The sequence below is a fragment of the Hyperoodon ampullatus genome (assembly GCF_949752795.1).
Source record: "Hyperoodon ampullatus genome assembly, chromosome: 2".
Taxonomy (NCBI): Eukaryota; Metazoa; Chordata; class Mammalia; order Artiodactyla; family Ziphiidae; genus Hyperoodon; species Hyperoodon ampullatus.
This window is the reverse complement of record NC_136915.1, coordinates 76,020,313-76,038,559: the sequence shown is the minus strand read 5'-3', so window position 1 is coordinate 76,038,559 and position 18,247 is coordinate 76,020,313. Positions and strand designations below refer to the sequence as shown.

At 41.8% G+C, this 18,247-nt stretch overlaps 1 protein-coding gene across 1 annotated transcript in view; it reads left to right on the top strand.

Annotated features, from left to right (window-relative positions):
• DDAH1 (dimethylarginine dimethylaminohydrolase 1) overlaps nt 1–17,495 on the top strand; it is a gene marked incomplete at its 3' end in the record, with an annotated part of 149,777 nt that extends 132,282 nt beyond the window's left edge. Inside the window, exons 5-6 of the mRNA XM_079697919.1 lie at nt 14,528–14,671; nt 17,379–17,495. Of these exons, the coding sequence (XP_079554045.1) occupies nt 14,528–14,671; nt 17,379–17,495 (261 nt within the window). The remainder of the gene's footprint in view (nt 1–14,527; nt 14,672–17,378) is intronic.
• Between the last annotated feature and the right edge of the window lie 752 nt (nt 17,496–18,247).

Genomic DNA, 18,247 nt, shown 5'->3' with positions numbered 1-18,247 from the left:
ATCATGTGTTCCATCTAGTGCCTTTCTCTCTGTTGATAACATTTGCATATTAAAATACAGTATATCTGCAGTGAGGGCTTATTGCTCTAATTCTCATTAGGCACGTAGGCTCTTAGACTTGAATAGGAAAGTCTGAAGGTGTGAAGTCCTGTGGCTTGAAAACAAGCAGGATACTAAATTCTTCAAGTAGGAATAGTGGAAAGAGGAAGGAAACTCAGATGTTTACTTGGGTAGGAAGTTGTGTGGTCCCATCCATGAGCTTGTTAGGGAGAATTTGAGAAGGGCCCCTGGAGAGCATCCAAAGCTGATTAAAGCTGGATCTTCAGTAACAAGTATTGATTGCACAGAAGGATGTGTCACAAGCGCCAACTGGCAGCTCTTCTTTGCTCTTCACTGAAGGTTGAGCTCTGAGTGAATGTGTCTTATAGGAAATTGCATCAGGAGATTTTAGGAGGATTTTAAGAGTTACTGAAATGCCAAAATGCACTGCTGAAAGATCATTCATTCATTCAGTCAACATGTAACGAGTATGTATTGAGCACCTACCCCATGCCAAGCCCTGCACAGAGAGCCAGTGATGTGACTGTGCCTCACTGGAAGCTTCTAATAATCATCTGTCCACCTGAGATGACTTGGATACCTTGAATCAATTAAATCCAAACAGTATGTCAATCACCTAAAGGGGCGGAGGTCAAAATATGAATAGTGGGGATGTAAAAAATATTACTCTCTGAACCAATTGATGACAGTCAGTTGCCTTCTCCGACTTCCATACTACCCTTCCTTCTTATTAACTGAACCTTGAATTTTAAATGAGCACATTTCTGGGACTTCCCTGGTGGTTCAGTGGTTAAGAACTCACCTGCCAATGCAGGGGACATGGGTTCAAGCCCTGGTCTGGGAAGATCCCATATGCTGTGGAGAAACTAAGCCCATGCACCACAACTACTGAGCCTGTACTCTAGAGCCCGTGAGCCACAACTACTGAGCCCACGTGCCACAACTACTGAAGCCCACATGCCTAGAGCCCGTGCTCTGCAACAAAAGAAACCACCACAATGAGAAGCACAAGCACCACAACAAAGAGTAGCCCCCGCTCGCCACAACTAGAGAAAGCCTGCACGCAGCAACGAAGACCCAACACAGCCAAAAATAAATAAATAAATAAATTTATTTTAAAAATATATATATGAGCACATTGCCACTTGGAATAACGTCCACATTTCTCAGCTTTCTTTGTCCTACGTGTAACAATGAGACTAAGTATTGCCTGATGATGTGAAAGTAGAGGTGCTCTGTATGAGATCCAGGAAGCCTGGATTTGAAAGGAAAGAGTTGTGCCCTTCTCCCCTTCCTGAATCTTGAGAAAGGGATGTGATAGTTAGAGCATAAACAACTATTTTATACCATGAGGACAAGGGCTGTATCCCAGGTATGACACAGCAAAAAGCTAGAAGAACTTCAGCCCATGATGACTGTCAAGTCACTATACTGTGCTACAACCTCAAAACACCTTTCACATGAGAGAGAAATAAACTTTTAAAAGTTGTTTTGAGGGGGCAGGTACTTTCTGTCACAACCAAATTTAGTTCTCAGTGATAAAAAACTATCTTCACTAGCCATGAACAGAAAACCCTGTTCAAGCTGGCCGAAACAGTGGAGGAGAGTTACTGGTCCATGTAGTTCTGAAGTAATACAGACTTTAGGGTAGGTTTAATGGGTCTGCTTAGTGATGCTGTCAAAGAACCAGATTCCTTTCCTCTTTCTTCACCTTCCACAGATGAGCTTCATTATAAAGCTGGCTCCTCTTCAGGGGAGCACAGTGGTTGCCAGCAGCTCCTGGCTACTTGCCTCTTCACACACATTCAGGGAGGGGGACATCAGTCCTCTCAGAAAAGTAAGGAAGCTTCTTTCAGATCTTGTCCATTCTTATTAGTCCAAACCGATCCTCTGTCCATCCCTGAGCCACTAATATAACCAGGGGGTGAATACCTCTGGAGCTGCAGTTTCCTGACTGCATCGAGGCACACTGGGGCACCACAAACAAACTCACAGGGGCACCATGGCAGAAATTTAAATTTTTCAAAAAGAACACAGATATACCTGGCAGACATAACAACACAATTCTACTATTAAGTTTTTGGACCTAACTACTTAATAAACAAAAGTGTTAGATTTGTAGGGGTTTATTTTATTTGTTGGTTTTGGTTTGGGTTTCATTTTTTCTTTCTTGGCCTAAAGGCACCATGAAAATATTAATGAGACACTTACAGGTACTGTGAACCAAGAAAGGAACCTTTGGCCTAGAGTCTCAGTCCTGGAATCAGAGGTGGAATTAGCTTCCCCCAGATTATGGGGACTGCACAGAGAGGTGTGGATTTACAAGTGAAAACTGGGGTGATTGCTAAGAAAGCAGAGAACAGACATGTGGGAGGCAACCACAATGTCCGTAGGCCCTTGGAAGAGCTAAACCCTGCATTCTTCTTACGGAGAGAATTGCCTTTGTTTAGGAAAATACAATAAGTCCTTTGGGGTGAAAGGTGAGACCCTTGAAGGCTTGGGATCAGCAGGAGATAATACAGCAAAAGAGAAAGCAGAGCTGACCTTTGTTAGAAGTAATAGGAATGTGGAGTTAGGGAAAGAGGAGAGAAAAGGGAAAGAGAAAAGATCTGAACCACAAACAAGAGTTGTCAAGTCTTTGAAGAACACCAGCATTTCGTGTTCTATATTAAGTGTCTATATTACTGCAATGCTCCAACCTGCCAAACTTGAGAAAAATCTATTACCCAGGTGAATAGGGTTTTCTTTTTTGGGCAATCAAAGAAAGGCTGAGGTCCCTGCTTATGTTGACATCATTTAAAAGAGAAATAGCACCTGTGAAATAATTGTGTCTCTGCAGGGATCTAATTCAGTGGAGCCAGAGACAACAGGAGAATAACCTTCCTCCTTTCCCCTACCACCCTCTGCCCCCAAATTAGTAGAAATTATAGACAGGGCACAGAATAGTGGTTCTCAATCCTGTCTACATATTTAGAGTCACCTGGGGAAGCATTTAAAAAGAAACAGTGACGTTTTTCCCCAACCTAGACCAAGTAAATAAAAAATCTCTACGGTTGGGGCTCAGAAATCTATATATTTTTTAAAGCTCCCCAGATGATTCTAACGTGTAGCCAAGGTTGAGAACCACTGGTCTAGGACATTCCACAAATCAAGGAATAGATCTTGAAGGGAAGAGAGACTCCTTAACTTGGGAGTGGAGGAGGGGTTGATATGGTTCCTCTTTGTCCCACTTAAATTTTTTTTTTCTTAATTTATTTTATTTATTTTTGGCTGCGTTGGGTCTTCATTGCTGCACGCAGGCTTCCTCTAGTTGAGGCGAGCGGGGTCTACTCTTCATTGCGGTGAGCGGGCTTCTCATTGCGGTGGCTTCTCTTGTTGCAGAGCACGGGCTCTAGGCAGGCAGGCTTCAGTAGTTGTGGCTCACAGGCTCAGTAGTTGTGGCTCACGGGCTTCAGCAGTTGTGGCACATGGGCTCAGTAGTTGTGGCTTGTGAGCTTCAGTAGTTGTGGCACACGGGCTCAGTAGTTGTGGCTCATGGGCTCTAGAGCGCAGGCTGAGTAGTTGTGGCACACGGGCTTAGTTGCTCCGCGGCATGTGGGATCTTCCCAGACCAGGGCTCGAACCCGTGTCCCCTGCATTGGCAGGTGGATTCTCAACCACTGAGCCACCAGGGAAGCCCCATGTCCCACTTAAATTCTCTCCACCAAACCAAGATCACTAGAAAAGGCCTGGACCGAGTCGTGAAATCCAGGATCTAGTCCTAGCTTTGCAGTTCACTACCTTTGCGTGATTTGAGGTAAGTCACTTAATTTTTTATCTCTCCAAACCTCTGTAAAAGAGAAGTGGGCTTGATAAAATGACATCACTTTCCCAAGTTCTCAGAGTACCTTATCAGCATTCACTGTCTGACACTAACAAAGGCCAAATCAGAAGGAAACCACGATTTATCCTCCCCATTTCAGAAACGTAAAACCTGAAATGCAGAGAGCCCAGGTAACTCCCCACACAAGAGTAGGTGAGGTGAGGACGGCTGCTTTCTTCATCAGCCATGGTTTGGTTGTCATTTACAGGGGATTTGGGTTTCTTGTACAGGATATGTGGGGACAACAGTGTTTTTCTTAAATACCAATCCATTTCTTATCAGGGATCTTATTAACTCAGAGGAAGAATAGAAGAGTAAATGGTATACTTATTTGGAAGTTAGATTTCCTTCTCTTTCTTTTTCTGGTTGTTTTTCCTGCTGTCTCCCATAAGTATCTGCTCTTCTTTTAAAATATGAATAGATTTGATAGCTTTCTCCTAAAAACAGTGGTTCTCAACCAGAGACAAATTTGCCCCTCCCTCCCGCCCAGGCGAGCATCCAACAATATCTGGAGATATTTTTGTCATAATGTGGGGGGCGGGGAAGTGGATGCTCCTGGCATGTATTGGGTAGAAGCCAGGTATGCTGCTAAATATCCTACAATACACGGGACAGTCCTCACAACAAAGAATTATCCAGCCCAAAATGTCAATAGTGCTGAGGTTAAGAAAACCCATCCTAAAACGTGAATGAGATTTGTCACCCCTGTTTCACAGAAATTTCAGTTTCTGAGCATATCACAGTTAAGGTGCTTTTATTCCCTGATGCATTTAGCGACAGCAGTGACTCCTGAAGGTCAAGTAGCTCATGACAGCAAGAGTGTTCTTCAGTAGGAGGGAATTAAATAGCTATATAAAATCCCAATATTTATTCAGTTTTTGTGTAACATTATTTACAGGCATTGGAACTACTTATGGGCAAAAATGTCATAACTGTAAGACAATCACAGAAATTGCCTTCACGAGTACAAAACCTGCAGAGGCTTTTGTTACCAGACTTTGAGAGAAGTGGACTCTGGGACCCCTAGAAATTGAGATGTTCAGGCTCTTTCACTGACAAGTTCAGTGGGAGATAAACAGGTTTTGTTTTAAGTATGTGTATGTGTAAAAAATGATCTGAAGGACTCACATCAAACTTAATAGTGGTTTCCCATAGGGAAAGGGAGAAGAGAAAAGAGAAAGATGGGATAGATGGGGAGAAACAGGACTTCATCTTTTTTTATAAATCAGCTTTATTGAAATATAATTTCCATACAATAAAATTCACAAGCTTTAAATGTGCAATTCAGTGAGCTTTGAAAAATGTATACAGTTGTGTTAAGTCCAATAGAACTTTTAATTTTTCATATTTGAATCTTGTACAAGAAATTTCTGTTTTGTATTGTTTATAATTTGTATTTTGGTTTATAATTTCAAAACATGTTTTTAGAGGAACTGTTCGAAATTATGTAATCATACCGCCCCTCATTTTGTAAAAGTGGCTTTCAAAGATGCATGAAGCATAGCAAAATAACATAACTGGAAATGAAAGGGATGTAAAAGGAGAAACAATAATTTAAACTGGAGCCAAGTTTAAGAATGCAAACCATGAATTCTCATTTCCCCTTTACACGTAGGACATTCAGACTTTAAGCTTCCAGTCAGTCATCTTCTCTTATATGTTTGAGAACTTCATTGAATTTAGGCTCCTATTTAGCAAATCCAATTTGCTCTCCTTCCTTTTAAGTATTCATGATAACTTATACCATCAGTGTTTTTCATAAGCTTATTGAAGGCTAACCCCCAAATATTGTTTGCCCATGAGAAACCAAGAGTTACATGAGCCAAGTTTTAAAACTAAAGTTATCCTTGGTACTAACAAAGAAGGTAGAGAGTGACTTAAGGTAACTTTCTATGAAAAGCCAACTTCTGCTGAAATTCAGAAACCAAGTCTTGTAAAACCATGAAGTCCCCTGTGTAGGGCAGCGGTTGCTGGAGCCAGCTTCTACTAGCTTACCAGGGTCAATTGTTACATTTTGGGGAATTTTGACAGCTCGTTGTTAAACACATCAATTATTAAAAATCAGATTACATAAACTTATGATTAAATAAATTTCATTAAAAACAAAGGTAATAAATATTTAAAACTCATCCCTTCCTAATTATATTACTACATTTTACCATTAGCTGTGCTCTTACAGTTATTTACATCTGTTTATGTGTGTATGGTGATGTCATGTAACAGTGTGCCCATGCACATCCCTTCCCAATGCCATATTCAGATGTCACTTTGGTAACTTGAAATTGCCTATGGTGAGAATGTTTGCACCACAGAAATCAGCAAATCTACAAAACAGGACTTGATTTATCATTTTATTGATTGTCTAGACATAAGAAAGTGATGGGGAAATTTTTAGTCACGCAGATTAAACTTAAAAATGTGGACTTCCCTGGTGGTGCAGTGGTTGAGGGTCCGCCTGCCGATGCAGGGGACACGGGTTTGTGCCCCGGTCCGGGAGGCTCCCACGTGCTGTGGAGTGGCTGGGCCCGTGAGCCATGGCCGCTGAGCCTCCATGTCCGGAGCCTGTGCTCCGCAGCGGGAGAGGCCACAACAGTGAGAGGCCCATGTACCACACACACACAAAAAAAAATGTGTCATGTGTGTAGCCATTACATTGAGGGAAAAATGAGGAAATATTCTTCCAGTATTCAAAAACTACTATGCACTTCAGCAAAGAAGTCCCTCGCATCATTGCCAAACAAGTAAATTTCCAATATATGTCTTCATTGTTTCATTTGTCTTACTCATTAGTGTCAACAAAATATCACCCAGCAGCCATGTTGGAACTACAGTGATTTGTCAATTGCAACTATTAGGTTGGCCTCAAATGCACAAGCTCTGCAAAAGTCAACAGAAGCATTCTGTGAGAATCAATTGACAATATGAAATTTATAGTCAACAGTATTGAAATTTTTATTATTATTTATAAATTGTAAAGGATGCTACCCATCCTTTATATCAGTAAAATTTATAATAAACTTCTGTAGGTATATAATGCATATGTTTCCCCCCATATTTACCAGCACATTATTGCCTGGAGCTGAAGATCTCAGGGCACTAAACATATGCTAAAGACTTTTTTCTTTGGCGCCCAGGCTAAGAGTACAGTTAGGTAGAGCGATATAGTTGAAAGTCCCAATGATGATTTTCTTCACACTATTCCAGAAAAAAAAAAAAAAAGAATGTTCTTTCCTGTGCATAGACTCTTTCCTAACCCCCAGGCAACCCTTTCACAAATGGCCAAGCAGACTGGGCAGAGGATTTTGAATGTCTCAAAGCAAAACAATTACAATTATTGCAAGGAAAATGTTTGAATGTGTGCCTTACTGATGAGATAACCAAGGAATTATTTGCTCATACAGAGACTAAGCATTAACCCACCAGTGGTGGGGTCTGAGTGAACAGGGCTGGTCCTGGGCATCATTGCAGAGTGTGTGTGTTTGGCCGTTTCTCATCTCTTACCTTAGAGCTTACCCCTCTACTGCTCTAGAGGTGATAATGCCTCTTCACCCACTGTCTTTTTCCATTCCCAAAGGCTTTGCTCTTCCTTCATCTACTTAAAACATAGAGTAGCTAACTCTGGAAACCAACCTATGTAGTCTAGTAGCAAACTCGGATGACTTCAGAGGCCAGACCTCCTCTGTCTAAAATGCACTTAAATGCAAACTTTTCAATATATGTGCATGTCAAATAAATTGTATCTACAAGAAAAATTAGCCCACAGGCTGTCAGTTAGTGAGCTCCGAGTCTAATCTTTCAAGGGCTATTGGCAAGGTGGTAGATTGGTGTGACAGGAAAAAGGTGGGCATTTGGAGGCTGACTCACCTGGACCTGAATCCTGGATTTCTGTCTTAATGCGTGACCTTGGAAAAATTACTGAATTATCTGAACCTTGGCTTTCTTGTCTGTAAAATGAATTGTTAAAGAAAGAAATAAGTGAAGATAGATAAACCATCAATAAAGAGAAGATAGCTCAATAAACATTCCAATTCTTTCTTGCTATTGAATGACCCAGGGGAAACTGAAAGAGCACCCAGCTCCCAATACCCGAGGAAGTTAATTTTTGATGATGAGATTTTAGGAGCTGAATTTAGGGTGCAGGTAACTGAAGAAACATAGCCAGGGCATGACCTCAGTAGTGAAGTAGGCAGCTGTCTACTGTACTTATTCAAGACATAAGAATAAGACTGTGGGAGATTTGCTTCTGCTACAGAACTAGTCTTAGAGAAGCATGGCAGGGGTAAGAAGGGAAGGTAGGATGCCAGACTTTGCATTTTGGAAGTACTTTGGTCTGATTTTTTTCCTCTCCACTCCTTGAGTCAAAAACTTAAATCAGGGCTATGACTACCCATAGAAGCTCCCCTTGTTCCTTCTGCCTATGCCCTGCTCCCCAGCCCTCCGCAGAGCTCAGAGTGGTCCTGTAAGAGTAGGGGGGGGTTTCCCAGCCTTCCACAGAAACCACTGTGTTTGAAAATTCCTTCCAGAAATGGTTTATGTGACTTGTGGTTATAGTTTGAATAGTAGAAGAATTATTTCCTCTACATTTTCACGTGTGCCATATGATCTGAGTAAAGCAGCAGCTCCAAACATGAGATAATATGTGGAGGAAATGTCAGCTAGCTTGGAAGGGAATATTTGGCATTGAAAGTTTGCCCAGATTTAACTAAAAAGAACCATGTAACCTCATTCTTAGGATCACAGCCCATCAATTCAGAGAGGTTGTTTAAAAGACAACCTCTCTCAGGTTATGTTCATTTTGAGCTGATCCATGGAAAAACCATTAAAAAATGAAAACAGGGCTTCCCTGGTGGCGCAGTGGTTGAGAGTTCGCCTGCCGATGCAAGGGACACGGGTTCGTGCCCCAGTCCGGGAAGATCCCACATGCCGCGGAGCAGCTGGGCCCATGCGCCATGGCCGCTGAGCCTGCGCGTCCGGAGCCTGTGCTCCGCAACGGGAGAGGCCACAACAGTGAGAGGCCCGCATACCGCAAAAAAAAAAAAAAAAAGAAAAGAAAAGAAAACATGATATCAATTCTAGAATGTTATTCATAGCTGTTTGACTCAGCCTTAAAAGGACTTCAAGGACTTGATGCCTGGTGTATTGTCAGACTCTCAATAAACTGTTGATGGATAGGTGGATAAATAAATGTATGAATAATTTTAGATATCCAGGAGCAATGAAAATTGTGCTTGAGCATCATATATTGTATATCTCAATAGAATCTATAATGAGTTGCTTTATTGAGTTGGCTCCATTTTGATATGCTGAGATGAATACATATGTATATTTCATAGGAAGATCAATTATGAGCAAGCCAAAAATGTGCTCTTTTTCCTAAACATCTTTAAATACGTTCTATATAACTTTGCTTCGGTATTTGACCAATGCATCCTACATTGTTCTGTGAAACAACATAGCCTGGGAATTTTTTCAGAATAATTGATGTACTACAAAGAAACCATGAGTAACAAGCGGGAGAATGAAACTGCCTTCCAGACTTTTGGATGAGAAAATTCCCAGAAATGTTGGAAACTGCCAGAAATGCCTGGTTGTTAATGCAACTAGCCATGCAAATTATCTTGGGCTGGAAGCCAGACATTTCCCACTCTGTTTTGTGACAGCTCCCCTCTGGGGAGCAAGGCCGGTTCCTCCAATCCAGCAGCTGTGTAACAGACCACCACAACGTGGCCAAGATGATACTCAGAGCCGTTTCCTCTCACGGCTGCGTGCCTTCTTCGTTAAAGAGATGCCTCTGTCAGGAGTGAGGCTGACTTTCTTTTTACTGCTAGTTTACCCTTGACCTACCTTAAATTATAGATTATCATCTCCTGAAGGCAGAATCCGTGACCAAGTTACCTTTGCATCTCTTTCCCGTTCCCACCTCCCACTGCCATCGCGCCCGGCCTGAAGGGGGCGCTCCAAGAGGACAGTTGAATTGAACGGAACACCAATTGTATCCAGTCCTGATGATATTCAATAATTACTCTCTTTTACACAAAGTGGAATAACTCCTTCAGGAAATGGAAGAAATCAGAAAAGACATTTAGAGCAGCGACTTAACCTCTCAGATACTCCCCCAAAGCCCTGTAGAACTGCTGCGTGTTACCCGGAGTCCGGGGCCTCTCGGGAACTTGTGGCGTGGGGACGGATTAGCGGTTTTCTCCTTTCCATGCTGGCTCCCAGCTCAGCCAGAAGCAGGAAGTATAGCCCCCGGTGTTAAAAGAACACTTTACACACAACTCTGGAGCAATACACCGCCTCCACCCCTTTTTAGGAAAAAATGTTGGGACATGGAACTAAACAGCCTAGCAGCCACATTCTCGGAATATTTGAAATGATACTCATCTTTTAACAAAGGCTTCTGTGCATCCACAAAGCGGAAGCAGACCCTGTTCCTCCGCCTCACGCTGGCTCTGTCCTTGGGAGCCTGAGCTCTTTGAGATGATGCCCTGCCAGACGGGCGGGGAGCACATCCTCACATCCTCGCAGTGCCATTCCAACACCACAGGGGAGAGATGCTAGAGAGACACAGTCTCCTGAACCATTTTCTGTGTATTCCCCTCTGGATGGCAAGCGCCCTGCATTGTGTATATACATGCGTCTTCTGAACCCAGCCATAAATAAATGCAAGCTGTCTTATTCAGACAATAACAACATATAAGAGAAAGAAAAACAATCACTAACAGGAAAAGAAAAACCTGTTCTTTGTCCCAAAAGAGAGAAACCCTTTGTGTTCAGAATAAACACCTTTAGCTTTTTCATGGAAAAGATGTATTTTTTGTTTATTATCTATAGTTACCACTTCCTAAATCCTTTTAGTTTAGAAAGACTACGCCTGACAGAGCTTTTGTATTTTTCTTTCCACAGTTAAGCAGAGCCATTCACTGCTCCAAACAGGGTCTGTTCTAGTATTAAAAGTCATTTCTTTTGGCACAGATTTTAACCTGTCTTAAAATGATAACCATGTAGTTTTGATAAATTATTTGAAAAGCTTCTCCTAAGGTGGCTTTGGTGGTTTTGTTAAGACATTTTTTTTTTTTTTTTTTTTTTTTTTTTTGCGGTATGCTCGCTGTTGTGGCCTCTCCCGTTGCGGAGCACAGGCTCCGGACGCGCAGGCTCAGCGGCCATGGCTCACGGGGCCAGCCGCTCCGCGGCATGTGGGATCTTCCCAGACCGGGGCACGAACCCGTGTCCCCTGCATCCGCAGGCGGACTCTCAACCACTGCGCCACCAGGGAAGCCCAAGACATTTATTTTAAGAGTATCTCTCAATAGAATTTATGAGTGAATTACTTTATGTATTCCCAGCATTAAATTATTTCCGTTCTAAGAATATTATAACTCCTTTCCTCACAGTGATGAAAAGAATGAAACTATCCTCAAACGGTGCTAGGTTGGGTACTGACCTTATGTAAGTAATTTTAGGAATGTTCCCACCAGAAGTTATAAATTATAAATATAAGGCCCGGAAGAGAGAGGAACATTAAAGAGTGAGGAAAAACAGCAATTAGAATTTCACATAAATACCATCAACTGGAGAACAACAAATCAAGCACATGGGAGGGGAGTGATATTGTTCAAGCTAGGATGTGGGGAGATTGGAGGGAACATGGAGAGAGCTGAAGGCCAGGTAAATAAAGCACACCAGGAAAAGAAGGATTCAGTCTCCATTATTCCAGAGAAAATGGGCACTTTCTGAGGTAGGTTTCTCTGCAACCTTGGAGATTCTAGTTTGTTCCTTCACTGATAAACAAAAAGTCAGCAGTGATAGCATCCTTGATAACACTTCCTCTGGAATGTATAACATTCCATGTTTCTGCTTCATAGTCACCACCGGACATGCATGAGTCAGACTGAGGTGGGGAATTTGCTGGGCTGCTCATGGGACCATTGAAGTTATAGTCAAGGCTTATGAGGTGTGGACTTGCTATGCTTCTTTCTCTTTCAACCCATCTTGTACTAAGAGCCATAGGTGATTTCTTTACCTCAGAACAGGCTATCTTAAGTGTGAGGTTAAAGGGCAAAGCTTGCCAGAACAGTAGATGGGACTGCAGACTGGAAACCTGAACCTTGTTTGTCTGGTCATGCTGTCATAAAATGCTAGTAGCTAATTAAGGGCTTAGTACAGCGCCTAATTATATTCATTATCTTTACTTATCTTTCACAATAAGTATGTCAAAGACTATTATTATCCCAACTTTATAGATGAGGAAACTAAGAAGTCAAAAAACTTGAATTTCTATAGCTCACAAAGGATACAGCAGAGACTTAAACCCAGGTCTTTTTCCAGAGTTCACTGTCTTAATGTGTCCCCTCCTACACAATAATAAAGGGAAGCTACTATTATTTTTTTTTTGAAAGCAGCCAAAAGAAAGTCTGCCTAGGATATAATTAAATAGCAATTCATAATAGAGGAGAGCTACTTGGGTCTGGATTTTTTTTCTCTTAAACAAGCCTCTTCATATTATTTTTGGGCACATCCATTTTATAAGAAGGCTAAATTGAATATGTTGTTAATTTGCTTATAATAGTTCTAAATTGTCCATGTCCTTGAATAGATATAAGGTTTCTCAGGCTGGACTCTAAGGAAGAACCCACCCTACCCATGGGTGATCCACCCTATGGGCCTATCCCCTCAGGGAACAATTTAAATTTAAAAGTACGAAAGAGATGTCCAGTCAAGTCAAAACTGTACCAAAACTGTACCATGTCATAACAGGATTACACACAAAAAGAGAATGAATGGTACCATGATTAATTTTGACCATAAATTTAAAGGACCAAATAAGTGTGAAAAAGTAGATGATATGGTAGTTTGTAGGAGAGAGATTTTGCTGCAGCTCTGGAAGTCAAGCAAGAGCAAAGTGAGATGATTAATAAATAAAATTTTGAGTTGCACAGATCTGGGTTTAAATCTACCTTTATGACCTTGAGCAAGTTATTTGACCTCTTTCAGTCCAATTTCTTCATCTGTAAAATGGGAATTTGGGGATTCAGTAATAAATGTAAAATGTTTAGCATGGTGCTCTGCCTGTTCTTATTGTAATATAATTGTCTATTTGTCTGACAGTCTCCTCCATTAGGCTGTGATCTCTTCAAAAACTGGATTTATGTCTGTTTATCTTTGTGTCTCTGAGCCTTTGATATAGTGCTTACTCTCATCCCCACTCCTGATGTTTCCTTCTATGTGAAGGATATTCCATTATCATATTATTCCTGGTTTCTGTCTGCTCTTGACATATTCCCCACTTGGAGAAGAGAATGGATTACCTGATTGGTGAGTCAAGAAGGCCTTACCATCTGTACTCTTCACATCCTCTTGGGAGTGAAGTTTCTGCAGGGAGCGTGGAGTCTCTTCTGCTCTTCCACACCATAAATCTTACTGTCCAGTGCCTCCATGACTTAGTAGACAAGAGACCTAACTCTGGGATCCTATAATATGAGGCCCATTTCCACACAAATCTTGAGGAGTAAAGGAAGACCTAGCTGGAAAGATAGATTAGAACCAGACAGTGAAAAATCTTCTTGTACCTCCATGGCATGACATTTTGGCAGATTCCTTAAAACATATAGTTAATGATAAAGAATGGAAAGAGTCTACATGAGTAAGCCCAAAATCATACTTGTTTTTGTTTTTAATGTTTGGATATTTTTGGCATGGGGGAGGGGTGCAGGGGAGTGGGGAATGTTGTTCTTTGCATTTTTGCTTTAATTTGTTGAGGGGCTGAAGATGAGATATCAATATTTTAAGTTCTTTGCAGAATTCATTTTTGTCTTATTTTTAAGTTATTTTATACTAAGGTACTAATAAACCCTTCATTTGATGAATGGACCTGCTAAGTCAGTTTTTCTCCAAGTGTGGTCCAGGGACCATCTGCCTCAGAATTACCTGGAGGGCTTCAGAATACAAATTACTATGCTTCACCTCAAACCTGCCAAACCAGAATCCCTGGGGGCAAGGCCTTGGAATATGATTTTAATATTCTCCCCAAGGGATTTTTATGTTCATTTTATTAAGGGCAGCACCTGCTAACAGACAAGTGAATTCAATTTAAGTGTACCTAGAAGAGGAAATTGTGTGTGTGTGTGTGTGTGTGTGTGTAGTTACTGCTAAATCAGTTAACTGACCATTCTGATTACTGCTACTGACCATTCTGATTACTGCTACTGACCATTCTGATTACTGCTATGATCCTTTTTCCCTATAGACCAGAGCAGCCCTGCTTACTCAGCTGAGGATATCATCAAAACCCCAGCTGGGCCTTTTGTCTATGTGTCTTTCTGATAGATCTTATGAAAAAATAATCGTTTTAAACCCTTTAAAACTTAGAGACAAACACATACTTTTAAAAGAACAAGAAGAACCCTTACAATTCTTCCAAAGAATCGTAGCTACATCCAGTTTTCCTCTTCTGGTTCCAAGTGTCTAGAGGTAATAGACGGGAACTTCAACACAGAGGAACATTCTTAGGTATGGATTGCAAGCTTTTATCCCACCACACTGCCCTCCTTCTGTTGGCAAGTGTAGGAGACGCTCTGCTTAGGCCTGCTTTGTTTCTCATTATAGATCATGCAACAGATGAGTGACCACCGCTACGACAAACTCACTGTGCCTGATGACATGGCCGCAAACTGCTTATATCTAAATATCCCCAATAAAGGCCACGTCTTGCTGCACCGAACCCCAGAAGAGTATCCAGAAAGTGCAAAGGTAAAAAAAAAAAAAAAAAGTCCTTCCTGCCACAGCAGCTGAATAGGCCTCCCTTTGCAGCCTTCCTGCCTAGGGATTTTTTTCACAATAGAGTGACAAATAACAGGGCTTCCTTTTCCCCTATACACATCATTAGGAAAGCCAAAAGGATAACATAATTTATTTATTTATTTTTATATAATTTTTTTAACATCTTTATTGGAGTATAATTGCTTTACAATGGTGTGTTAGTTTCTGCTTTATAACAAAGTGAATCAGTTATACATATACATATGTTCCCATATCTCTTCCCTCTTGCGTCTCCCTCCCTCCCACCCTCCCTATCTCACCCCTCAGAATGGGAGAAAATATTTGCAAATGAAGCAACTGACAAAGGACTAATCTCCAAAATTTACAAGGATAACATAATTTACGGCCCAAGGAAAGTTTATTTAACTCGCTCTTCTCGTTAGTGTCATTGGTCACTAATGCATGCATAGAAATTGAGATGATCATGCCTGGCATTCAGACCTTTTCAAATGAGTATTGGGATCTCCCAAGTCTGTGCTCCAGCTCTGATTAAATGTACTTCCTGACACTGACATGCTCATTAAGCATAGAGACCTACAATTAGATGGCCAACTGCATCATTGTTTTCTGACAAATCTAAGCTGCCCCTCATCAGAGGGTCATTTGTTTCTTCAGTCAGAGAAGTAGGAATGACCCAAAGAGAAGGGTGCTCATTTTCAGGGCTGCAAAAAAGCAGGGGCTACACATCCTAGGCAACAAAGGCCTGAAAGGATAGAACAAGAAGAAATATAAACATAGCACACTTGGAACCAGCCAACTGGTCCCTCCAAGTAGCTCTGCATTTATGTTTCAACCAGGGAATTGCCCCCTCCATATAGGAATTCTTTCCTGGTCTAAGAAAATCTTCCCAGTCTTTCAGGGCACTCTGCCAGTCTCATCTGTATACTTTGGTAATTTCAATTTATCATACCAAGCAGATTAAGGGTGTTGGTCCATAGATCCTTCAAGTGTTCATATCTTTTTTAGGCATTTCAGTATGTTCATCTCTGTCCAGAGTAGCAAGATACTTATAGTAAGCATTACAGAAGAGTCTTAGTAACCACTGATCTCTCTCTCTTTTTTTTAATCTTAAAAACTTTTAGAAAATAGTTTATGCTTCCTTTTAAATATGCAACTAGGCTTATCCTCATAGTCAGGATCCCCCTCAGCAGATTAAAAAGAGAGCAAAGGGGGCTTCCCTGGTGGCGCAGTGGTTGAGAGTCCTCCTGCCGATGCAGGGGACGCGGGTTCGTGCCCCGGTCCAGGAAGATCCCACATGCCGCGGAGCGGCTGGGCCCGTGAGCCATGGCCGCTGAGCCTGCGCGTCTGGAGCCTGTGCTCCGCAACGGGAGAGGCCACAACAGGGAGAGGCCGGCGTACCGCAAAAAAAAAAAAAAAAAAAAAAAAGAGAACAGGGGAAGAGGATAAATAGATAATTTTTTTTCTTTTTCCATGGCTGAAAGTGTGAACCTGAGGAAAATATAGGACCCCTGACCCCCTGGACTGGGGCTTAACCAGCTCTCAGATGAATAGTGGGTCTCACAATTTAATGTGCATCAGGGTTGTTAAAAAGACAGGTTCCTAGACCCCCCACCCTAGAATCTGCAGAATCAGTAAGCACCCTGGTCACTGAACTCACTTGGAGAAACACAGCTCTGGATCATTCATACCCCTTCAGCCACATCAGTCATCCGATAACGAGATGATCATTAACTGCTTCTGAATTCAGCCCTGGGTCTACCACCAAAAACAGTAACATCATGTTTATCGAGTGCTTCCCCTGTGCCAGGCACTGTGCCAGGCACGCTGTATGCACTATCTTATTCATTCCTTACAGCAGCCCTGTGAGGGTGCTATTATTACTCCAATTTTACAGAGGAATAATCCCGAGGGGATGCCACTTGACTGAAATTACACTTGGAGCAGTAACATGGCGGAACTGGGGCTGGAACCCAACTCAGTGTGGTTCCAGCACTCTTAATTAACCCCTATACCAAAGTACATCCTACAGAAGCATGGTAGATTGTTTTTAGGCAGTGTATTTTCAAGTGATTTTGACTTTTTTTTTTTAAATGTTCTTTGTTTTATCATCAGAGAAAAAAATCTGTGGACTGTTAATTTGAAGGTTTGACACATGCTTTCTTTCTACTCGTGTCAAAAGATGCTCTAAAATTCACACACCTGTAATTTAAAAGCAGTTTGACCTGAAATCCTTCACTTAAATTGTACTTTGTCAAGTTTTTCCAATGGTCTTATTTAGGAAAGGAACATTATGGCTGAGAGGGTTTTGAAGCGTGGAGAGAGAGTCATACTCAGCCTGTAAGCACGTCCACCAACTTTCATATATCACTTAATCTAGCAATGACAAGGGCAGAGTAAAGGCCTTTCTAGTAACAACCACATTTCTGACACATCTTTGGCTTTGAGGTTTGAGCATAGAGCTAGTGGTTAACCAATGCTGCTAGCTCTCTGGGTATCACTGTAGGCATGTGTGTGGTCTTGGTTCCATGCATATCTTGGGGTTCAATGGGTGAAAAGCCTAAACTTACAAGCTAAATGAATCCTCCATCCCAGGTGGAGGGGGTGGGCCTGGGGGCCATGGAAGACAGAGGCAGAAACATAAGCCTTCTTCTCTACTTTTCCTTGATTCCTCCTGCAGGTTTATGAAAAGCTGAAGGACCATATGCTGATCCCCGTGAGCCATTCTGAACTGGAAAAGGTGGACGGGCTGCTGACCTGCTGCTCGATTTTAATTAACAAGAAAGTAGACTCCTGAGTCACAGTCCCTCCCTTGTAGCCGGCAATACTGCACTTGTAAGGCCGATAACTGTACCCATTCCTACCGTTTTCACTGACAATCTTTTGTGCCACTGTGCTACTAACTCTGGTTTACAATTCTAAATTTAATTGCTTCGTTCTGCACCTCCCCCAGCCCCTCCCTTCGAGGTGGTACCTAAACTGTGGATTTGCTCAATGAATTAAGCAATCTAAAAAATATAGAGCTAATGAATTATTGAAATGTGATTAATAATTGTAAGGAAACACTCATTTTAGTGTTTATATTATCAGTGTGAAAATCGTTTATTTGCCAATATAAACCGAAGAATGTTTTCTTGATCAGTCATCTAAGCTCTATTTTCTTTCTGTATATCATTAATTATCTTTGGCTCCTATGAAATTCCCTGGTCTGTGGATCCTCCTCCTTTCCCTCTTTGTTTCCTTCTAAAGTATGAAAACTTTCCCAGTCACAGTCACCTTGACCTTGGGTAGAATCCGGGGTCTTGCCTTCTGCACATCTTCCTGCAGGTCGACCCTGTCTGCCAGCAGTCTTTCTGCCTCACTGCTACATCTTTTGCTGCCACCACCACTTTCCCCCAGAGGGTCAAACAGGCCCCTCAGCAGAACCGTGACCAAAATCAGAGCGGCTGTTTTGGGGAGAGTTCACTGCACAGAGGCACATCCCAGTGGGGTTTGCCCCAGAGATCTAAATTCTAGAAGTAGGGCACCACACCTAGGAAGGTGAATTCA